The sequence below is a fragment of the Oncorhynchus clarkii genome, chromosome 11 (genome assembly GCF_045791955.1).
Source record: "Oncorhynchus clarkii lewisi isolate Uvic-CL-2024 chromosome 11, UVic_Ocla_1.0, whole genome shotgun sequence".
NCBI classification, from domain to species: Eukaryota; Metazoa; Chordata; class Actinopteri; order Salmoniformes; family Salmonidae; genus Oncorhynchus; species Oncorhynchus clarkii.
In genome coordinates, this window is record NC_092157.1 from 11,934,150 (window position 1) to 11,958,940 (window position 24,791).

The 24,791-nt window shown below is 46.4% G+C and overlaps 1 protein-coding gene across 2 annotated transcripts in view; it reads right to left on the minus strand.

Moving 5' to 3' along the window:
• LOC139420201 (sodium channel protein type 3 subunit alpha-like) overlaps window positions 1-24,791 on the minus strand; it is a 173,617-nt gene that overhangs the window by 61,947 nt on the left and 86,879 nt on the right. For both annotated transcript variants that reach the window (XM_071170029.1, XM_071170030.1), the window contains exons 14-15: window positions 22,835-23,008; window positions 21,543-21,899 (exon numbers count right to left, since the gene is read on the minus strand). In XM_071170029.1, the coding sequence (XP_071026130.1) occupies window positions 21,543-21,899; window positions 22,835-23,008 (531 nt within the window). The remainder of the gene's footprint in view (window positions 1-21,542; window positions 21,900-22,834; window positions 23,009-24,791) is intronic.

Below are 24,791 nucleotides of genomic sequence, written 5' to 3' on the forward strand. Positions count from 1 at the left end.
CGTTCTTAGAAGCGTTGTTTGAAGCGTTCTTAGAAGCGTTGTTTGAAGCGTTCTTAGAAGCGTTGTTTGAAGCGTTCTTAGAAGCGTTGTTTGAAGCGTTCTTTGAAGCGTTCTTAGAAGCGTTGTTTGAAGCGTTCTTAGAAGCGTTGTTTGAAGCGTTCTTTGAAGCGTTCTTAGAAGCGTTGTTTGAAGCGTTCTTAGAAGCGTTGTTTGAAGCGTTCTTTGAAGCGTTCTTAGAAGCGTTGTTTGAAGCGTTCTTAGAAGCGTTGTTTGAAGCGTTCTTAGAAGCGTTCTTAGAAGCGTTGTTTGAAGCGTTCTTAGAAGCGTTGTTTGAAGCGTTCTTAGAAGCGTTGTTTGAAGCGTTCTTAGAAACGTTCTTAGAAGCGTTGTTTGAAGCGTTCTTAGAAACGTTCTTAGAAGCGTTGTTTGAAGCGTTCTTAGAAGCGTTAGAAGCGTTGTTTGAAGCGTTCTTAGAAGCGTTGTTTGAAGCGTTCTTAGCGTTGAAGCGTTCTTTGTTTGAAGCGTTCTTAGAAGCGTTGTTTGAAGCGTTAGAAGCGTTTTGAAGCGTTCTTAGAAGCGTTGTTTGAAGCGTTCTTAGAAGCGTTCTTAGAAGCGTTGTTTGAAGCGTTCTTAGAAGCGTTGTTTGAAGCGTTCTTAGAAGCGTTGTTTGAAGCGTTCTTAGAAGCGTTGTTTGAAGCGTTCTTAGAAGCGTTCTTAGAAGCGTTTTCTTAGAAGCGTTCTTTGAAGCGTTGTTTGAAGCGTTGTTTGAAGCGTTCTTAGAAGCGTTGTTTGAAGCGTTGTTTGAAGCGTTCTTAGAAGCGTTTTGAAGCGTTGTTTGAAGCGTTGAAGCGTTTTGAAGCGTTCTTAGAAGCGTTCTTAGAAGCGTTCTTAGAAGCGTTGTTAGAAGCGTTCTTAGAAGCGTTCTTAGAAGCGTTGTTAGAAGCGTTGTTTGAAGCGTTGTTTGAAGCGTTGTTTGAAGCGTTGTTTGAAGCGTTCTTAGAAGCGTTGTTTGAAGCGTTCTTAGAAGCGTTGTTTGAAGCGTTCTTAGAAGCGTTGTTTGAAGCGTTCTTAGAAGCGTTGTTTGAAGCGTTCTTAGAAGCGTTGTTTGAAGCGTTCTTAGAAGCGTTGTTTGAAGCGTTGTTTGAAGCGTTCTTAGAAGCGTTCTTAGAAGCGTTGTTTGAAGCGTTCTTAGAAGCGTTGTTTGAAGCGTTGTTTGAAGCGTTGTTTGAAGCGTTCTTAGAAGCGTTGTTTGAAGCGTTGTTTGAAGCGTTGTTTGAAGCGTTGTTTGAAGCGTTGTTTGAAGCGTTCTTAGAAGCGTTCTTAGAAGCGTTCTTAGAAGCGTTGTTAGAAGCGTTCTTAGAAGCGTTCTTAGAAGCGTTGTTAGAAGCGTTGTTTGAAGCGTTGTTTGAAGCGTTGTTAGAAGCTTTTTTTAAACTAATGCTTTTGTGATTCTCAACATTTTCTTTCAGTTCTTTGTAATGAATTACACCAGATACAATTCTGATGATTTTACTAAAATGCGAACTTTCTCTTGAAAATAGGTATTCAATCTCAAGAGATTATAATGGTTACACACACACACAATCCCCCACCACTGCCACCACCTACCAATACACACACACACACGTGTCTTGACCCGTGCTCATTAGTGTCCAGTCTGCAGAACCCAATGGGTATTATAATATCATATTAGTATTAAGAGCCATCTGGGTGACCAAACTAAACCAGTCTTCTCTCTCCCAGCCCACCACCATGTCTTAGCCACCACCATGTCCTAGCCACCACCATGTCTTAGCCACCACCATGTCTTAGCCACCACCATGTCTTAGCCACCACCATGTCCTAGCCACCACCATGTCCTAGCCACCACCATGTCCTAGCCACCACCATGTCTTAGCCACCACCATGTCCTAGCCACCACCATGTCCTAGCCACCACCATGTCTTAGCCACCACCATGTCCTAGCCACCACCATGTCTTAGCCACCACCATGTCCTAGCCACCACCATGTCTTAGCCACCACCATGTCCTAGCCACCACCATGTCCTAGCCACCACCATGTCTTAGCCACCACCATGTCTTAGCCACCACCATGTCTTAGCCACCACCATGTCCTAGCCACCACCATGTCTTAGCCACCACCATGTCTTAGCCACCACCATGTCCTAGCCACCACCATGTCTTAGCCACCACCATGTCTTAGCCACCACCATGTCTTAGCCACCACCATGTCTTAGCCACCACCATGTCCTAGCCACCACCATGTCCTAGCCACCACCATGTCTTAGCCACCACCATGTCCTAGCCACCACCATGTCCTAGCCACCACCATGTCCTAGCCACCACCATGTCTTAGCCACCACCATGTCCTAGCCACCACCATGTCCTAGCTACCACCATGTCTTAGCCACCACCATGTCCTAGCCACCACCATGTCCTAGCCACCACCATGTCCTAGCCACCACCATGTCCTAGCCACCACCATGTCTTAGCCACCACCATGTCCTAGCCACCACCATGTCCTAGCCACCACCATGTCCTAGCCACCACCATGTCTTAGCCACCACCATGTCCTAGCCACCACCATGTCCTAGCCACCACCATGTCCTAGCCACCACCATGTCCTAGCCACCACAGCCACCAGGAGATATTCACCTTATCCCTTTTTAGAGGCAGACAGGGACAATTAATTTGAACCTTAATAATATCCCATATGCTTGCCTAGCCACCACCCCTGTCTCGTCATCCTACTCACAGTCCCATTTCCAACACTGTCTTTTTACCCCGTCCTATAAATCACTGAATAGTTAAGAAAGTGCTCAAGGTAGAATTATGTTGTCCCTAGTCTATGATCAGATCTCCCTAACCTCAAGCTAAATCTTTACCATTATGGGACAACACATATCTGAAAGAGTATCAGTGACAACTAAGGACTGGCACAGCGGTCTAAGGCGCTGCATCTCAGTGTTAGAGGTGTCACTAAAGACACCCTGGTTTGAATCCAGGCTGTATCACAACTGGCTGTGACTGGGAGTCCCATAGGGCAGTGCACAATTGGCCTAGTGTTGTCTGGGTTTGGCCGGTGTAAGCTGTCATTGTAAATAAGAATTTGTTCTTAACTGACTTGCCTAGTTAAATAAAGAAAAAATAAAAGGGCAACTAGTACCTACTCTCACCTTAACCACACTGCTAAACTTAAATTGCATTTTTGTTTTCATGACTTTTATAAAACGATATAGCCAATTTTGACTTTGTGGCTGTGTTATCTAGTGGAAACCAAAAAGTGGGCCTGGTCGGCCATCTTGGATGAGGTCAGATTAGTACGAGGTCACTGAGCAGGTAGCTCCGGTGCCATAGTGTCACCTGTTCTGTATAGCCTAATAGCTGCATACCTCCCCTGGCTTTAGCTGGGGAGCGACATGAGCCATAAATAGACCATTGTCTCTACAGGCCTAGCACACACACACACAAGCACGTAGATTTACACAGCCCAGTTATGACATTCATCAAATGGTCTTACCCATTATCAACTTAGAAAAAAGCAGTATAATACCTCATCAGATCAGTCTGGATTGGTTTTACTGTAAATGTACAACGAGGATACAACTGGAGAACAGATTTTAGAATTTCATCAGTAGCATCAACAGAATTCCATCAGTAGCACCAACAGATTTTCTTCAGTAGAACCAACAGAATTTCCTCAGTAGCACCAACAGATTTTCTTCAGTAGCACCAACAGAATTTCATCAGTAGCATCAACAGAATTTATTCAGTAGCATCAACAGAATTCCATCAGTAGCACCAACTGAATTCCATCAGTAGCACCAACAGAATTTCATCAGTAACAGCAACAGAATTTCATCAGTAGCACCAACAGAATTCCATCAGTAGCACCAACATAATTTCATCAGTTACAGCAACAGAATTTCATCAGTAGCACCAACAGAATTCCATCAGTAGCACCAACAGAATTTCATCAGTAGCACCAACAGAATTTCATCAGTAACAGCAACAGAATTTCATCAGTAGCACCAACAGAATTCCATCAGTAGCACCAACATAATTTCATCAGTTACAGCAACAGAATTTCATCAGTAGCACCAACAGAATTCCATCAGTAGCACCAACAGAATTTCATCAGTAGCACCAACAGAATTTCATCAGTAGCACCAACAGAATTTCATCAGTAGCACCAACAGAATTTCATCAGTAACAGCAACAGAATTTCATCAGTAGCACCAACAGAATTCCATCAGTAGCACCAACATAATTTCATCAGTTACAGCAACAGAATTTCATCAGTAGCACCAACAGAATTCCATCAGTAGCACCAACAGAATTTCATCAGTAGCACCAACAGAATTTCATCAGTAGCACCAACAGAATTTCATCAGTAGCACCAACAGAATTCCATCAGTAGCACCAACAGAATTCCATCAGTAGCACCAACAGAATTTCATCAGTAGCACCAACAGAATTTCATCAGTTGCACCAACAGAATTTCATCAGTAGCACCAACAGAATTTCATCAGTAGCACCAACAGAATTCCATCAGTAGCACCAACAGAATTTCATCAGTAGCACCAACAGAATTCCATCAGTAGCACCAACAGAATTTCATCAGTAGCACCAACAGAATTCCATCAGTAGCACCAACAGAATTTCATCAGTAGCACCAACAGAATTTCATCAGTAGCACCAACAGAATTTCATCAGTAACACCAACAGAATTGGAGCAAATATTGTTTTCATGCCTTCTACTCCCTTGAGGATCAGTGACATCTTGACAGAGAGGAGAAACAGCAAAATGTCCAGGGCAAAATACCAAAAAGGTAGACGTTAATGCACTGTTGATTGGTATTTTACCAACTCACACAGTCTAGCCAATAACCATGAGTCATACAAGACCAAGTACAGCCAACCAATAACTTCAACCGCAGACATTTTAGGATATCTTGACAAACTGAATCTCAATATTGTGTTTGATAACGATTGACATTTGACATTTGACTTGGCATTTGAAGCTGTTCTCGAGTAAAAAATTGACCGAAACCCTGTCGTCTGTATCCAAGCAACGAATGTTGTGACAACTGAATATTAAACTGCAACCAAACACGCACGCACATGCATGAACTCACACACACACACACACACATTGCGTGGTTACTTTACCCATCCATGCAAAATGATAGCATTTCTGTGCCGATAAGTCACATGAATGGCTGGAAGGCATTAGCCTTAGAGCAGTGTGGCCCATATTCTCACTGCTAAACCCTTTGAGGGTCTGCATCATTGTCTCCCAAAAACCTTATCAAAAGAGGGCTCTTTTTACTATGAATCCTACTGTTACAGTGAGGATCAGGGTCCGCCTATGGCTAGCCTATGGTATGATTTGAGACACATGATTCAGGATAAAAGTAATTAAAATGCCTTGCATCAATGAATTTCAATGCTTTAATATTAGTAAGTACTAAACCACTGTGTTATTTGATTAGACTATAGTGAGACTACCCTGGCAGTAAATTCTCACATGAATTAAATTCTAATTAAAAATGTAGTGATTATTTGGTAATATTAGAATTACTTGGTGATGGCTTTTTCTAATCTGTAGTAATATGCTTTGAGGAAAACACAACAACAAATCCCTAGAAACTGTTGCCATCAGAGACTGTGTGTAAACATAAGAGGAATTTGGAAAGAGCAAGGTGTAGCAGGCTCCTGGTTGCCATACAGTTAGTGAGGTGCTAACTGCTGCCAGTTGTGTCTGGGTATTAACACCTAGCATAGTTAGGAGTCCCACAGGGCCAGGGTCCAATGGAAGGACACCACCTAACATGCAACCTTCCAAAGAGACACCTTAGGAGTCCCATACACACTTAAAGTAGAGGTGGACACACACACATAAACACACATTTAGTATGACTGTCACTGGGCTTTGGGTGTGTGGCATTTAACACTCACTGATGAGAGACCATGAGACCCAATCTCTGCCTTAGTTTAGCTGATCTGGTGATTAATTATTTATTTTACCTTTATTTAACTAGGCAAGTCAGTTATGAACAAATTCTTCTTTTCAATAACGGCCTAGGAACAGTGGGTTAACTGTCTTGTTCAGGGGCAGAACGGCAGATTTTCACCTTGTCAGCTCAAGGATTCAATCTTGCAACCTTTTGGTTACTAGTCCAACGCTCTAACCACTAGGCTATGAATGACAGTGATACTGTCACGCACTGACCTGAAAAAGCCTTTTATGTCTCTATTTTGGTTTGGTCAGGGTGTATTTGGGTGGGCATTCTATGTTTTGTTTTCCCGGTCCGGGGCCCGCAGCGAGGGTCCCCAGTCCCGCAGTGAGGGTCCCCACACCAGAGGCCCTACCAAAGTGAGGTGAGTCAGAGGTGGAGCGGGGTCTACGTCCCGCACCAGAGCCGCCACCGCGGATAGATGCCCACCCGGACCTCGCCTATAGGTTCAGGTTTTGCGGCCTGAGTCCGCACCTTTGGGGGAGGGGTACTGTCCCGCCCTGACCTGAGAGAGCCTTTTTTCATCTCTATTTTGGTTTGGTCAGGGTGTGATTTGGGTGGGCATTCTATGTTTTGTTTTCTATGTTTCTTTATTTCTATGTTTTGGCCGGGTATGGTTCTCAATCAGGGACAGCTGTCTATCGCATTGCGTAAGTGGCCAGCTGATGGCTCTCAGAGTGATTCTTGCGTAAAAGAGAGAGGTAGCCATTTTTCCTCCCAGTCCTACTGAAAAGCCAACTGTCCCGGTTGATATATTATCAAATAGATATTTGAATAACACCTTGAAGATTGATTATAAAAAACGTTTGCCATGTTTCTGTCGATATTATGGATATTATTTTATGGATAGAATTGGATAGAATTTTTTTCGCTGTTGTCGTGACCGCTATTTCCGGTGGATTTCTGAACTTAACGTGACAAACAAACGGAGGTATTGTGGGTATAAAAATAATCTTTATGGAACAAAAGGAACATTTGCTGTCTAACTGGGAGTCTCGTCAGTGAAAACATCCAAAGATCATCAAAGGTAAACGGTTCATTTGATTGATTTTCTGATTTTCGTGACCAAGCTTCCTGCTGCTAGCTGGACATAATGCTATGCTAGGCTATCAATAAACGTACACAAACGCTTGTCTTGCTATCGCTGTAAAGCATAATTTTTAAATCTGAGACGACAGGGTGATTAACAAAAGGATCCGGGATGTGCAGTTCCAAGAGGTTTTAACCTTTTGTGACTAGGGGGCAGTATTTTCATTTTTGGAAAAATAACGTTCCCGTAGTAAACGGGATATTTTGTCAGGACAAGATGCTAGAATATGCATATACTTGACAGCTTAGGATAGAAAACACTCTAAAGTTTCCAAAACTGTAAAAATATTGTCTGTGAGTATAACAGAACTGATATTGCAGGCGAAAGCCTGAGAAAAATCCAATCCGGAAGTGCCTCATGTTTTGAAAGCGCTGCGTTCCAATGCGTCCCTATTGAGCAGTGAATGGGCTATCAACCAGATTACTTTTTCTCCGTATTCCCCAAGGTGTCTACAGCATTGCGACGTAGTTTTACGCATTTATGTTGAAGAATACCCGTAAGCGGCTACATTGCGCAACTGAGTTGCGTAAGAGTGACTCTCGCGTAAAATACAGAGGTAACCATTATTCCAATCGGTCGTACTGAAAAACCAATTGTCCCGGTGGATATATTATCGAATAGATATTTTAAAAACACCTTGAGGATTGATTATAAAGAACGTTTGCCATGTTTCTGTCGACATTATGGAGCTAATTTTGAATATTTTTCGGCGTTTTCGTGACTGCAATTTCGGGGCGATTTCTCAGCCAAACGTGAAGAACAAACGGAGCTATTTTGCCTACAAAAATAATCCTTTTGGAAAAAAGAAACATTGGCTATCTAACTGGGAGTCTCGTGAGTGAAAACATCCGAAGCTCATCCAAGGTAAACGATTTAATTTGATTGCTTTTCTGATTTCCGTGACCAAGTTACCTGCTGCTAGCTGGACAAAATGCTATGCTAGGCTATCGATAAACTTACACAAATGCTTGTCTAGCTTTGGCTGTAAAGCATATTTTGAACATCTGAATTGACAGGGTGATTAACAAAAGGCTAAGCTGTGTGTCAATATATTTCACTTGTGATTTTCATGAATAGGAATATTTTCTAGGAATATTTATGTCCTTTGCGTTATGCTAATTAGTGTCAGTCGATGATTACGCTCCCTCATGTGGGATGGGGAGTCGCTACAAAACAATGTGCTTTTCTTTAAAAACAAGGACAAGTGACCCCAAACTTTTGAACGGTAGTGTATACATATGAGATGCAAAATGTGTAAACATTATTAAAGTGTTCCCTTATTAAAGTTGCCAGTGATTTCAAGTTTGTGTATATAGGGCAGCAGCCTCTAAGGTGCTACTGATGGCTGTTTAACAGTCTGATGGCCTTGAGATAGAAGCTGTTTTTCAGTCTCTCTGTCCCAGCTTTGATGCACCTGTATTGACCTCGCCTTCTGGATGATAGCGGTGTGAACAGGCAGTGGCTCAGGTGGTTGTTGTCCTTGATGATCTTTTTGGTCTTCCTGTGACATTGGATGCTGTAGGTGTCCTGGAGGTCAAGTAGTTTGCCCCCGTTGATGCGTTGTGCAGACCGCACCACCCTCTAGAGAGCCCAGCGATTGCAGGCGGTGCAGTTGCCGTACTAGGTGGTGATACAGCCCGACAGGATGTTCCCAATTGTGCATCTGTAAAAGTTTGTGAGGTTTTTGGGTGTCAAGCTCAATTTCTTCAGCCTCCTGAGGTTGAAGAGGTACTGAAGTGCCTTCTTCACTACACTGTCTGTGTGGGTTGACCATTTCAGTTTGTCAGTGATGTGTACGCCGAGGAACTTTAAGCTTTCCAACTTCTCCACTGCGGTCCCTTCGATGTGGATAGGGTGGTGCTGAGAACTCAACTGGCTGTATGGACTCAGACAGTATATCCCCATGTTTCCATATAACAGGGTATGTTACAATACCTGATGTCGCTCTGGAAGGAAATCCTTGGCCTGAGCTTGTCAACTTTATTATCCAGAGACAGAAAATGTGTAATATACTCGGAAGCGGTGGGTGGGGTGTGCGCATCCTGAGTAGGACTAGAAGTCCACTCCGATGAACACTTCTCTGCCGGTGGTGTTTTGGATCAGCCTCTGGAATCCAATTCCCCTGGGGGGTACGAACAAAGTAACCGATTCGGGAAAGTCGTATTCCTGTTCGTAATGCTGGTAATGCTGGGGAGTTACCGGCGCTCTGATATCCAGAAGTTCTTCCCGGCTGGATGTAATAACACCCAAAAAATTCTGGGCTAATAATGTAAGAAATAACGCCTCCCGGGTGGCGCAGTGGTTAAGGGCGCTGTACTGCAGCTCCAGCTGTGCCATCAGAGTCCCTGGGTTCGCGCCCAGGCTCTGTCGTAACCGGCCGCGACAGGGAGGTCCGTGGGGCGACGCACAATTGGCCTAGCGTCGTCCGGGTTAGGGAGGGCTTGGTCGGTAGGGGTGTCCTTGTCTCATCGCACACCAGCGACTCCTGTGGCGGGCCGGGCGCAGTGCGCGCTAACCAAGGTGGCCAGGTACACGGTGTTTCCTCCGACACATTGGTGCGGCTGGCTTCCGGGTTGGATGCGCACTGTGTTAAGAAGCAGTGCGGCTTGGTTGGGTGTGTATCGGAGGACGCATGACTTTCAACCTTCGTCTCTCCCGAGCCCGTACGGGAGTTGTAGCGATGAGACAAGAGTGTGTTCTAGAGTGTGCTACTACAACAATTGGATACCACGAAATTGGGGAGAAAAAGGAGTAAATTCAAAAAAATAAAAAAATATTTAACTACACATAAAAACAAACTACTGCAAAGTTGCCTAGGAGTTAGAAACACGGCTGCCCTATCTATCGGCGCCATCTTGGTCTTGTGAAACACTTCTCCTGCATGGTATTCTGTGAACACTCCCCTCTCCTGCATGGTACTCTGAACACTCCCCTGTTCTACATGGTACTCTGTGAACAATCCCCTCTCCTGCGTGGTACTCTGTGAACACTCCCCTCTCCTGCATGGTACTCTGTGAACACTCCCCTCTCCTGCATGGTACTCTGTGAACAATCCCCTCTCCTGTGTGATACTCTGTGAACATTCCCCTCTCCTGCATGGTACTCTGTGAACACTCCTCTCTCCTGCATGGCACTCTGTGAACACTCCCTTCTCCTGCGTGAGACTCTGTGAACATTCCCCTCTCCTGCATGGTACTCTGTGAACACTCCCCTCTTCTACATGGTACTCTATGAACACTCCCCTCTCCTGCATGGTACTCTGTGAACACTCCCCTCTCCTGCATGGTACTTTGAACACTCCCCTCTTCTACATGGTACTCTGTGAACAATCCCCTCTCCTGCATGGTACTCTGTGAACACTCCCCTCTCCTGCATGGTACTCTGTGAACACTCCCCTCTTCTACATGGTACTCTATGAAAACTCCCCTCTCCTGCATGGTACTCTGTGAACACTCCCCTCTCCTGCATGGTACTTTGAACACTCCCCTGTTCTACATGGTACTCTGTGAACAATCCCCTCTCCTGCATGGTACTCTGTGAACACTCCCCTCTCCTGCATGGTACTCTGTGAACACTCCCTTCTCCTGCGTGGGACTCTGTGAACACTCCATTCTCCTGCGTGGGACTCTGTGAACACTCCCTTCTCCTGCGTGGGACTCTGTGAACACTCCCCTCTCCTGCATGGTACTCTGTGAACACTCCCCTCTCCTGCATGGTACTCTGAACCCTCCCATGTTCTACATGGTACTCTGTGAACATTCCCCTGTTCTACATGGTACTCTGTGAACACTCCCCTCTCCTGCATGGTACTCTGAACCCTCCCCTGTTTTACATGGTACTCTGTGAACATTCCCCTGTTCTACATGGTACTCTGTGAACACTCCCCTCTCCTGCATGGTACTCTGTGAACACTCCCTTCTCCTGCGTGGGACTCTGTGAACACTCCCTTCTCCTGCGTGGGACTCTGTGAACATTCCCCTCTCCTGCATGGTACTCTGTGAACACTCCCCTCTTCTACATGGTACTCTATGAACACTCCCCTCTCCTGCATGGTACTCTGTGAACATTCCCCTCTTCTACATGGTACTCTGAACACTCCCCTGTTCTACATGGTACTCTGTGAACACCCCCCTGTTCTACATGGTACTCTGTGAACAATCCCCTCTCCTGCATGGTACTCTGTGAACACTCCCCTCTCCTGCATGGTACTCTGTGAACACTCCCTTCTCCTGCGTGGGACTCTGTGAACACTCCCTTCTCCTGCGTGGGACTCTGTGAACACTCCCTTCTGCTGCGTGGGACTCAATGAACACTCCCCTCTCCTGCATGGTACTCTGTGAACACTCCCCTCTCCTGCATGGTACTCTGAACCCTCCTCTGTTCTACATGGTACTCTGTGAACATTCCCCTCTTCTACATGGTACTCTGTGAACACTCCCCTCTCCTGCATGGTACTCTGTGAACACTCCCTTCTCCTGCGTGGGACTCTGTGAATACTCCCTTCTCCTGCGTGGGACTCTGTGAACACCCCCTTCTCCTGCGTGGGACTCTGTGAACACTCCCTTCTCCTGCGTGGGACTCTGTGAACACTCCCTTCTCCTGCGTGGGACTCTGTGAACACTCCCTTCTCCTGCGTGGGACTCTGTGAACACCCCCCTCTTCTACATGGTACTCTGTGAACATTCCCCTCTTCTACATGGTACTCTTTGAACACTCCCTTCTCCTGTGTGGGACTCTGTGAACACTCCCTTCTCCTGCGTGGGACTCTGTGAACAGTCCCCTCTCTGTGGACACGAGTGGACCAATTTGAACAATCCAATAGCTGCCCTGAATGTGCTTGTAAATGTCTGCACAATATCCCCATGGCATGAATGTCTTGTTTTCACTCAGGGAAAGGGAGAGTGAGATAGAGAGAAAGAGGGAGAGAGAGGAATAGAGAGAAAGAGAGACAGAGACAGAGAGAGAGTAAAATGGAGAAGGGGGGTGAGTATCGTGGAGATCCATGGCAATAGCATTCTCTAATCCCTTGTTCTGGGAATCCTGTGAACGCGATGAGTGCAGCACAAACACAGGTCATTACGCCACCGCCTGCCACTCTCATCCCCAGCAACAATGTTCAGAAGCAATCTGACTGGAGAGACTAGACTAGAGAGTCTGTCCTCTATCCAGGCAGCTTGCCAGCCTAACCCTACACCCCTGCTCTCAAACATACTGTATGTGGGCCATGGCCAGTAAGGTTCAGTTACAGTATACAGTGTGGTCTTGGCTTGGGGGGTTGAATATACAGGTGTAGGATCTTAATTCGAGCCAGTTTGCTACAACAGGAATAGAATCCTGCAGCAACAGGAAATTAGAAGTACTATGTGGATTATATTTAATGTATATTTATTTGTAGGGGTAGATACAAATCAAGTCTGACGTTTTAAAGTGGAAATTTCAAACTTTAGAAGCCTTTTTAAACATTGAATACACTACAGTATAAGTTAGCATTTCTCAGCAACAAAAGAGTGATCAAATTAACATCCTACATTTTTTACAGGGATAGGGGATGGTTATCTCCTTTAATTATCCCTTTTCATCTCGGTGTCATGTTACCTTACCAGCCTTGTACCTCTCCTCCCCTTCGCCTCTAACTTTGAAAGGTTGTTTGGACCACACACACGGTGGAAACAAATGTGTCGTCAGTCAAGAAAGAAAGAAAGAAAGAGAGAAAGAGACAGAGAGAGCGAGCGAGTGGGTGTTGTGCACGTGTGTGTGTGTGTGTGGGAAGTGGGGTCACTAAACAGAGAGAGATGTGTGTGTGGGAAGAGGGGTCACTAAACAGAGAGAGATGTGTGTGTGGGGGGGGTAACTAAACAGAGAGAGATGTGTGTGTGGGAAGAGGGGTCACTAAACAGAGAGAGATGTGTGTGTGGGAAGAGGGGTCACTAAACAGAGAGAGATGTGTGTGTGGGAAGAGGGGTCACTAAACAGAGAGAGATGTGTGTGTGGGAAGAGGGGTCACTAAACAGAGAGAGATGTGTGTGTGGGAAGAGGGGTCACTAAACAGAGAGAGATGTGTGTGTGGGAAGAGGGGTCACTAAACAGAGAGAGATGTGTGTGTGGGAAGAGGGGTCACTAAACAGAGAGAGATGTGTGTGTGGGAAGAGGGATCACTAAACAGAGAGAGATGTGTGTGTGGGAAGAGGGGTCACTAAACAGAGAGAGATGTGTGTGTGGGAAGAGGGGTCACTAAACAGAGAGAGATGTGTGTGTGGGAAGAGGGGTCACTAAACAGAGAGAGATGTGTGTGTGGGAAGAGGGGTCACTAAACAGAGAGAGATGTGTGTGTGGGAAGAGGGGTCACTAAACAGAGAGAGATGTGTGTGTGGGGGGGGGGTAACTAAACAGAGAGAGATGTGTGTGTGGGAATAGGGGTCACTAAATGAGAGAGATGTGTGTGTGGGAAGAGGGGTCACTAAACAGAGAGAGATGTGTGTGTGGGAAGAGGGGTCACTAAACAGAGAGAGATGTGTGTGTGGGAAGAGGGGTCACTAAACAGAGAGAGATGTGTGTGTGGGAAGAGGGGTCACTAAACAGAGAGAGATGTGTGTGTGGGAAGAGGGGTCACTAAACAGAGAGAGATGTGTGTGTGGGAAGAGGGGTCACTAAACAGAGAGAGATGTGTGTGTGGGAAGAGGGGTCACTAAACAGAGAGAGATGTGTGTGTGGGAAGAGGGGTCACTAAACAGAGAGAGATGTGTGTGTGGGAAGAGGGGTCACTAAACAGAGAGAGATGTGTGTGTGGGAAGAGGGGTCACTAAACAGAGAGAGAGATGTGTGTGGGAAGAGGGGTCACTAAACAGAGAGAGATGTGTGTGTGGGAAGAGGGGTCACTAAACAGAGAGAGATGTGTGTGTGGGAAGAGGGGTCACTAAACAGAGAGAGATGTGTGTGTGGGAAGAGGGGTCACTAAACAGAGAGAGATGTGTGTGTGGGAAGAGGGGTCACTAAACAGAGAGAGATGTGTGTGTGGGAAGAGGGGTCACTAAACAGAGAGAGATGTGTGTGTGGGAAGAGGGGTCACTAAACAGAGAGAGATGTGTGTGTGGGAAGAGGGGTCACTAAACAGAGAGAGATGTGTGTGTGGGAAGAGGGGTCACTAAACAGAGAGAGATGTGTGTGTGGGAAGAGGGGTCACTAAACAGAGAGAGATGTGTGTGTGGGAAGAGGGGTCACTAAACAGAGAGAGATGTGTGTGTGGGAAGAGGGGTCACTAAACAGAGAGAGATGTGTGTGTGGGAAGAGGGGTCACTAAACAGAGAGAGATGTGTGTGTGGGAAGAGGGGTCACTAAACAGAGAGAGATGTGTGTGTGGGAAGAGGGGTCACTAAACAGAGAGAGATGTGTGTGTGGGAAGAGGGGTCACTAAACAGAGAGAGATGTGTGTGTGGGAAGAGGGGTCACTAAACAGAGAGAGATGTGTGTGTGGGAAGAGGGGTCACTAAACAGAGAGAGATGTGTGTGTGGGAAGAGGGGTCACTAAACAGAGAGAGATGTGTGTGTGGGAAGAGGGGTCACTAAACAGAGAGAGATGTGTGTGTGGGAAGAGGGGTCACTAAACAGAGAGAGATGTGTGTGTGGGAAGAGGGGTCACTAAACAGAGAGAGATGTGTGTGTGGGAAGAGGGGTCACTAAACAGAGAGAGATGTGTGTGTGGGAAGAGGGGTCACTAAACAGAGAGAGATGTGTGTGTGGGAAGAGGGGTCACTAAACAGAGAGAGATGTGTGTGTGGGAAGAGGGGTCACTAAACAGAGAGAGATGTGTGTGTGGGAAGAGGGGTCACTAAACAGAGAGAGATGTGTGTGTGGGAAGAGGGGTCACTAAACAGAGAGAGATGTGTGTGTGGGAAGAGGGGTCACTAAACAGAGAGAGATGTGTGTGTGGGGGGGGGGTAACTAAACAGAGAGAGATGTGTGTGTGGGAATAGGGGTCACTAAATGAGAGAGATGTGTGTGTGGGAAGAGGGGTCACTAAACAGAGAGAGATGTGTGTGTGGGAAGAGGGGTCACTAAACAGAGAGAGATGTGTGTGTGGGAAGAGGGGTCACTAAACAGAGAGAGATGTGTGTGTGGGAAGAGGGGTCACTAAACAGAGAGAGATGTGTGTGTGGGAAGAGGGGTCACTAAACAGAGAGAGATGTGTGTGTGGGAAGAGGGGTCACTAAACAGAGAGAGATGTGTGTGTGGGAAGAGGGGTCACTAAACAGAGAGAGATGTGTGTGTGGGAAGAGGGGTCACTAAACAGAGAGAGATGTGTGTGTGGGAAGAGGGGTCACTAAACAGAGAGAGATGTGTGTGTGGGAAGAGGGGTCACTAAACAGAGAGAGATGTGTGTGTGGGAAGAGGGGTCACTAAACAGAGAGAGATGTGTGTGTGGGAAGAGGGGTCACTAAACAGAGAGAGATGTGTGTGTGGGAAGAGGGGTCACTAAACAGAGAGAGATGTGTGTGTGGGAAGAGGGGTCACTAAACAGAGAGAGATGTGTGTGTGGGAAGAGGGGTCACTAAACAGAGAGAGATGTGTGTGTGGGAAGAGGGGTCACTAAACAGAGAGAGATGTGTGTGTGGGAAGAGGGGTCACTAAACAGAGAGAGATGTGTGTGTGGGAAGAGGGGTCACTAAACAGAGAGAGATGTGTGTGTGGGGGGGGTAACTAAACAGAGAGAGATGTGTGTGTGGGAATAGGGGTCACTAAACAGAGAGAGATGTGTGTGTGGGAAGAGGGGTCACTAAACAGAGAGAGATGTGTGTGTGGGAAGAGGGGTCACTAAACAGAGAGAGATGTGTGTGTGGGAAGAGGGGTCACTAAACAGAGAGAGATGTGTGTGTGGGAAGAGGGGTCACTAAACAGAGAGAGATGTGTGTGTGGGGGGGGGGTAACTAAACAGAGAGAGATGTGTGTGTGGGAAGAGGGGTCACTAAACAGAGAGAGATGTGTGTGTGGGAAGAGGGGTCACTAAACAGAGAGAGATGTGTGTGTGGGAAGAGGGGTCACTAAACAGAGAGAGATGTGTGTGTGGGAAGAGGGGTCACTAAACAGAGAGAGATGTGTGTGTGGGGGGGGTAACTAAACAGAGAGAGATGTGTGTGTGGGAAGAGGGGTCACTAAACAGAGAGAGATGTGTGTGTGGGAAGAGGGGTCACTAAACAGAGAGAGATGTGTGTGTGGGAAGAGGGGTCACTAAACAGAGAGAGATGTGTGTGTGGGAAGAGGGGTCACTAAACAGAGAGAGATGTGTGTGTGGGAAGAGGGGTCACTAAACAGAGAGAGATGTGTGTGTGGGGGGGGTAACTAAACAGAGAGAGATGTGTGTGTGGGAATAGGGGTCACTAAACAGAGAGAGATGTGTGTGTGGGAAGAGGGGTCACTAAACAGAGAGAGATGTGTGTGTGGGAAGAGGGGTCACTAAACAGAGAGAGATGTGTGTGTGGGAAGAGGGGTCACTAAACAGAGAGAGATGTGTGTGTGGGGGGGGGGTAACTAAACAGAGAGAGATGTGTGTGTGGGAAGAGGGGTCACTAAACAGAGAGAGATGTGTGTGTGGGGGGGGGGTAACTAAACAGAGAGATGTGTGTGTGGGAAGAGGGGTCACTAAACAGAGAGAGATGTGTGTGTGGGAAGAGGGGTCACTAAACAGAGAGAGATGTGTGTGTGGGAAGAGGGGTCACTAAACAGAGAGAGATGTGTGTGTGGGAAGAGGGGTCACTAAACAGAGAGAGATGTGTGTGTGGGAAGAGGGGTCACTAAACAGAGAGAGATGTGTGTGTGGCCCTTTTTGCACCAACTCCAATGACTCATCACATACACTGCTGCTACTGTTTATAATATATCCCATCGACTAGGTACTGGTACCCCGTGTATATAGCCGTTATCATTACTCATTGTGTATTTATTCCTTACATAAAAACCATTTTCTCAATATTTTTCACTCTGCATTTTGGGGCATTTAAGCATTTCACTCTTAGTCTACACCTGTTGTTTACGAAGCATGTGACAAATAAAATGGGATCTGTCTGTGTGTCTGTGCGTGAGTGTCTGTGTGTCTGTGCGTGAGTGTCTGTGTGTCTGTGTCTGTGCGTGAGTGTCTGTGTGTCTGTGCGTGAGTGTCTGTGTGTCCCTATCTGCTGGGAGCTTCAATCAGCGGAGCAGATGATGCGAGCGGATATGCTCTGGGTCCCTGCACCTGCGGGGGTCTGGTGCTAATCAGCATTATTCAAAGCAGAACGGACAGCCTGGTAACTGGAGAGGTGAAAGTAGGCCCGTTATCTGATGGGCAAGCCTAGATTATATCCTGGGCTGTGTATGTATATGTGCCGGACCAGGGACCAGACTGGGTCAGGTTGCGCTCAATCTTTCAGCCTGGCTGAGTCACACCATGCCCGTTGTACACGCCCGTTGGTTTTCTCTTAGCATCACAGAGGCGAGACATTCATCATTACCAAAACTGTTGAATTCTATATGAATTCCGTCCATTGAATGACCTATGTAAACGTAATTCTAGGTAACAAGATAGCTTTAAAATAACATCAAATTGATCAGAAATACAGTGTAGACATTGTTAATGTTGTAAATAACTATTGTTCCTGGAAACAGATGATTTTTTTAGGGAATATCTACATAGGCATTCAGAGGCCCTTTATCAGCAACTATCACGCCTGTGTTCCAATGGCACATTTTCAGCTGTGTTAACATAATTGCAAAAGGATATTCTAATAATCAATTAGCCTTTTAAAATGATAAACTTGGATTAGCTAACACAACGTGCCATTGGAACACAGAAGTAATGGTTTCTGATAATGGTCCTCTGAACGCCTATGTAGATATTCCATTAAAAATCCACCGTTTCCAGCTACAGTAGTCATTTACAACATTAACAATGTATACTCTCTTTTTCTGATCAATTGGATGTTATTTTAATGGACAAAAAAATGTGCTTTTCTTTCAAAAAGAAGGACATTTCTTAGTGACCCCAAACTTTTGAATGGTAGTGTATACTATATTCTATTCTACTGTATCTTAGTCTATGGCGCTCCGACATTCCTCGTTCAAATATTTATAGATTCTTAATTCCATTCCTTTATATTGGATTTGTGTGTATTGTTATGAAATTGTTAGATACTTGTTAGATGTTACTGCACTGTTGGAGCTAGAAACATAAGCATTTCACTACACCCACAATAACATCTGCTAATCACGTGTATGTGAGAAATAACATTTGATTTGATTTGACAACACTTGAGACAATAGGGACCTGAGGTAGAAGATCACTTGAGGTCAGGTCTGGATACCTAGACGAGTGCTCATTTTCTAATGAACCTCAGTATGACTCGAGTCTTTTGACGTTGACGTTGGTTGATCTGGATCTGTTAACACGCCGTCCCACATCAGACATTTTGTCAGCCTCCCGACAAGACACTGGCAGCCATGTTATGTTACACAACACAAGGTCTCGCAGACCAGGCAGTACTAAGTCTCACTGACCTCCTTTGACTGCTCAGCTAAAATAAATATGACAGGGGGAGGGAGGAGGAGGGAGAGAGAGAAAAGGAGGTAGAGAAGGAGGGAGGAGGAGGGAGAGAGAGAAAAGAAGGTAGAGAAGGAGGAGGGAGGAGGGAGAGAGAAAAGAGGAGGTAGAGAAGGAGGGAGGAGGAGGGAGAGAGAGAGAGAAAGGAGGTAGAGAAGGAGGGAGGAGGAAGGAGAAAGAGAAGAGGAGGTGGGGAAGGAGGAGGAGAGATGGAAGAGGCCGAGAAGAGGATGAGGGTGGCGGAGGAGGGGGGGCAGAAGGGGAGAGAGAAGAGGATGAGGGTGGCGGAGGAGGGGGGCAGAAGGGGAGAGAGAAGAGGAGGAGGGGGGGCAGAAGGGGAGAGAGAAGAGGATGAGGGTGGCGGAGGAGGGGGGGCAGAAGGGGGGAGAGAAGAGGATGAGGGTGGCGGAGGAGGGGGGGCAGAAGGGGGGAGAGAAGAGGATGAGGGTGGCGGAGGAGGGGGGCAGAAGCGAGGAGGAGAGGAGGAGAGGAGGGGTCCTCTAACACAAGTGCGTAAGCAAATGACAGGCGCTGACTTGACTAAGGGACTGGGGGCGACCCCGCAGAGAAAGATAATATTAGCAGATACATTTGGCTGGGTAATTGTGGCTTCGTTGCTCGGCTGCCCCGCGGATGGAAACAGTAGTGGAGTATGTAGTGAAAGAGGCGACCACTGAGGACAGAGAGGACACTGTAAATAGAGAGCGGTACTGGGAAGACTGAGTACCACTCCATACAGTAGAGAGCCTTGACTCATTTAGTCCCTAATTAAGTGGCTCAATGGGTTGGGGTGGGGTAGGGCAGTGGCAAGGATGTGGGTTCACTTCCTGCATGGTAATCATGAGACATTTTGTATTTAAACAACCCCAACACATACAGTAGGAGACTTATACACTAACCCTCAGTATGGCATTGGGCTGCCCAACGATGCCAGTGTAAACTTCAGCACCTGTCTACATGTCAGTTAGTGTGGAAAACCCCTCACCGATGACAGCCTTAAGGACATGGAATTAGGTCTGCCAGGACAAAGTGTGTGTGTGTTTGTGAGTGACAGAGAGAGAGAGAGATACAGACAGCAGAAATACAGTCAAGGAGGTCAGCCTTGTAAGTGTGCAGATATCCCCAGGATCTAACAAAACTGCTGAAGTCAGCCTTGTAAGTGTGCAGATATCCCCAGGATCTAACAAAACTGCCAAACTCAGCCTTGTAAGTGTGCAGATATCCCCAGGATCTAACAAAACTGCCAAACTCAGCCTTGTAAGTGTGCGGATATCCCCAGGATCTAACAAAACTGCTGAAGTCAGCCTTGTAAGTGTGCAGATATCCCCAGGATCTAACAAAACTGTTGAAGTCAACCTTGTAAGTGTGCAGATATCCCCAGGATCTAACAAAACTGCTGAAGTCAGCCTTGTAAGTGTGCAGATATCCCCAGGATCTAACAAAACTGCTGAAGTCAGCCTTGTAAGTGTGCAGATATCCCCAAGATCTAACAAAACTGCTGAAGTCAGCCTTGTAAGTGTGCAGATATCCCCAGGATCTACAAAACTGTTGAAGTCAACCTTGTAAGTGTGCAGATATCCCCAGGATCTAACAAAACTGCTGAAGTCAGCGCTACAGTCGGTAACACTGCATAGGCTTCTGTGACAAATGGTATCTAGACCTACTGAGGCCCAGGACCCTGTTACTTCCTTTATCACTGTTAGTTTCCCCAGCTGAACCCCCTGACCTTTAAAGGGGTGTCTTTTAATTACTATACATGTGGAGCAGGACTGTAAAACGAAGCAGTCACAAAACAGAACCCTGTGACATCTCAACATTTCATCCCTCTGTGTTCCTTTGCCAAGGCTAACAAGGCTAACAAGGCTAACAAGGCTAGCCACTGCCAGGCATGCGTCTTTGTGAAACTGAATCAGGCCCCGTATCGGGAACATGTGAGCTTTGTGGGGAAGGGGGAGGGAGGGGGATCATTTTATTGCAACACTCCCTTCCACCGACCCCTGCAGCTCTGGACACAGTAGTGGGCGGTGGGGAGTTCGACGAGGGCCACCATCAGGGTCGTGTTGTCATACCACTACCAAAACAGTTCATGGAGATTAGCTCACCCCCACCCTCTCTCCTTTCCCACAACCCCCTGTACACCCCTCCCACCCTGCCAAAAGCTCCAAACATGGCAGGTAGAGAGACATTGGTAGGAGGGGGATAAAGTGGATGGGCAGAAAGCTAGTTGAGGCACTCACCCCCTCACTCACACAAGCATACAAACAAACACCCCATGTTTTTTGAGGACACTGAGTAATGTCAAACTTGGGTATAAGCCCTGAAATTACACATAATCTAGACGTTTCATAAACAACACAGCAAAACTAAATCAGTAAAAACAATGTGTCCAATGTTTTCCTTTAAACTCGAACATGCTACTAAATTACATACTATTTATAACCCACCCTAGCCAAAGAGACTGAGTGACTTAGTTTGACTTAGACAGTCTTTATAACCCACCATAGCCAAAGAGACTGAGTGACTTAGTTTGACTTAGACAGTCTTTATAACCCACCCTAGCCAAAGAGACTGAGTGACTTAGTTTGACTTAGACAGTCTTTATAACCCACCCTAGCCAAAGAGACTGAGTGACTTAGTTTGACTTAGACAGTCTTTATAATCCACCCTAGCCAAAGAGACTGAGTGACTTAGTTTGACTTAGACAGTCTTTATAACCCACCCTAGCCAAAGAGACTGAGTGACTTAGTTTGACTTAGACAGTCTTTATAACCCACCCTAGCCAAAGAGACTAAGTGACTTAGTTTGACTTAGACAGACTTTATAACCCACCATAGCCAAAGAGACTGAGTGACTTAGTTTGACTCACCACTAGGTTCCCGATCACCATGACGAGCATGAAGACCAGGATGCAGAGAGGTTGCCCGGCCACCTCCATACAATCCCACATGGTCTCGATCCACTCGCCACACAGCACCCTGAATACGATGAGGAACGAGTGGAAGAAGTCCTTCATGTGCCAGCGCGGCAGCGTACAGTCCTTGGAGATCTTACACACACAGTCCTGGTAGTTCTTGCCGAACAGCTGCATGCCCACTACGGCAAAGATGAAGACTATGATGGCTAGGACCAGGGTCAAGTTTCCCAGGGCGCCCACCGAGTTGCCGATGATCTTGATGAGTGTGTTGAGGGTGGGCCACGACTTGGCCAACTTGAACACCCTCAGCTGTGGGAGGGGAGATAGTGAGACCAGCTGTTTGTTAGTTGTCTGAGAAATGAATTTAGAAATTAATGTTAACTAGAAGCTGAATCAAGAGATTTAGAGACAAATTATATTTTCTTTATCCTATTCTCATGTTCGAGTTTAAACTTTCAGTAAAATGTTTATTAGTCACATTTAACTTTTCTGTGTAATTTTTATCCCCCCCTTTCGTGATTACAATCGTCTCATCGCTCGTTGCAACTCCCCAATGGGCTCTGGCGAGGCAAAGGTCAAGTGCTGCAAATCATGACCAGCTAAATCGCGCTTCTTAACACATGCTTGTATAACCCGGACGACAGCTGCACCAATGTGTCGGAGGAAACACAATTCAACTGATGACCGAAGTCAGCCTGCAGGCACCCGGCCCGCCACAAGGAGTCACTAGAGCACGATGAGCTAAGTAAAGCCCCCCTGGCCAAACCCTCCCCTAACCCGGACAACGCTGGGCCAATTTTGCGCTGCCCTATGGGACTCCCGGTCACTGCCAGTAATGACCAAACCCCAGGCTGTAGTGGCACCACAACACTGTGATGCAGTGCCTTAGACCGCTGCACCATTCGGGAGGCACACATTTCACATTTCTAAATAAAGAAGTGGCTACTGACTACAATTCAAATTATTCTGTCAATGGGATATGGTAGTAAAATGGGGTTACATAACTCAGGCTGGTTTAGTAACTGTTGAGAAGGACTTGCCAATGGTCTCACAGTTAGGGGTACTTACAGTTCGCATACATGTACAGTACCATTGGGTGAGAGACCTAACCAGTCACACTGTCCAACAGTGCAGGCTTTAACACACCCATTCCAGACAACCATCACCTACAATCACACAGAGAGACAGACAGCACACAGAGACAGAGATAGGCCAGAGGGGTGACATGTTAAATGGTTAAATACCAGTCTGAAGGACCGGAGAACGGACAGTCCCTCCACGTCGGACAGGCCCAGCTCCATGAGGCTGAGGCACACGATGATGCTGTCAAAGATGTTCCAACCTTGTTGGAAATAGTAGTATGGATCCAGAGCGATGATCTTTAAAACCATCTCAGCGGTGAAGATCCCGGAGAATACCTAGGAAACACAGACACACACAGACACAAACAGAGAGGGAGAGCTTAGCCTGGGGGTAGGAAACTTCAGAGCAGGTTAGAGTCAGAATCAGGCCTCCCTTGAACATGAAGCACTGCAGTAGGACACTGGTGGCTGTCGCTTTGCCTGATTGTCTCCCAATCTACTGATCTTATCCATCTGGAACCATCTGGAACCATCTGGAAGTCAGGGCTGTACTTGGAGGACTAATGGGAGCTGATGAGAAATGTTTTTAAATAAGATCTAAAGTATTGCCCAAAACCATCCTCTTAGATTTGTTTTTTGCCAATGCCTACCCATACAAGCACAGCAGCTCTACCTGCATCGTTGACAAGTGCACTGCACTCAACAAAAGGTCATTTACGCTTGATCCGACATCCGCAGCGTTTAGTGTGAATGTGATCTCAGCGAACGTCAGGGAAATTACCAGTACAATGCACCTTTGATTAAATCCCTGTCTTGCTGTTTTCTTCATTGGAGCATCTGGAACTGCGACATCAAACTGCACAGTTAATGCAACGTCAATAATAAAACTGAGACCTCAGACTGGGAGCTTTCCTGTATATTGAATTAAGACTCACAGCCTTTACTGCACACAGTGAGCTGGCTCCTGTGTCCACCTAATCTCCTTAAGGGGAAATCTGCTTATGATATCAGTTTTCAGATGCTGTTTTAGGAGCATCCTCATCTCTTTCATGTTAGCCACCATCGTTGTTTTTTCTTCCTTTGGCTGGACCACTATGGAGATAGGTATTGCCTCTTGCTCTGTGTTTGTGTTGTAAAAGCTAAAGCAGCTGACAGGTCTGCAGTATAGGTGTGTGTGTGTGTGTGCGTGTATTTGTGCTTTGCTTCTGTGATCTCTGTGTGTTTTCGTCTTGCAGCTCTCTGCTAGTTGTTCCTTGCAGACGTGCTCCTCGATGCGACACTGAGTACGTGACACACGGGCGGAAGGCGAGGGTGGAGGGGGTAGCGGGTGGACAAGGTGAAATCGTCATAGGGCACGTTTGGGTAGCCTTGAAAGGATCTGATCTGGAGTCTGTTTAGACTAGCTGGTTATGTCCACACACAAACACAAACTCACACACACACAGTGAGTGGCTTAGTGAGCAGTTTGGTGTGATTACAGCTGGGATATTGACTGGCACTGAAGCCCCCACTTTCAGTCGCCTGGAGGGGCCTAATGTCTGTGTGTGTGTGTGTGTGTGTGTGTGTGTGCACGCGCCTGCCTACCTGCTTTGGTGTGTGTGTGTGTGTGTGTGTGTGTGTATCTATTCTCATTTACATGGGGCTCATTAAGCTCGGTACACAGCTCGTTATCAATGACAAGGTACTTCACAATCATACTGTTATTACGCTGTCAGGACCCGAGGATGAGACAGGGCGTTTATTATGATTGGGCGGAGGAGTATCCTGCGAGCGATGATGCTGCCGCTGCATCTCACAGAGATCAGTGCCAACATGAAGCCAGGAAGACGTCCAACACGACATGGCATCGCCCCAGAAAAGGACAACACATGGACATGTAGCCTACTATATGAATTGATTGAGTTTGTGGCTCACACTTTATTCTGATAGTCCCATATAGATGATCTACAGATGGCCATATAATCAACAAATGACTAAATATGTTGATAAACAACTGCTTGCTAAGGTTACGGTTAGGATTAGGGTTAGAATAAATGTTAGGTTTAGGTTTGGATTATGGTTTGGTGTAAGGGTTAAGTTTAGTTGATAGTTCATTGAAATTTTGTTGACACTTATTCAA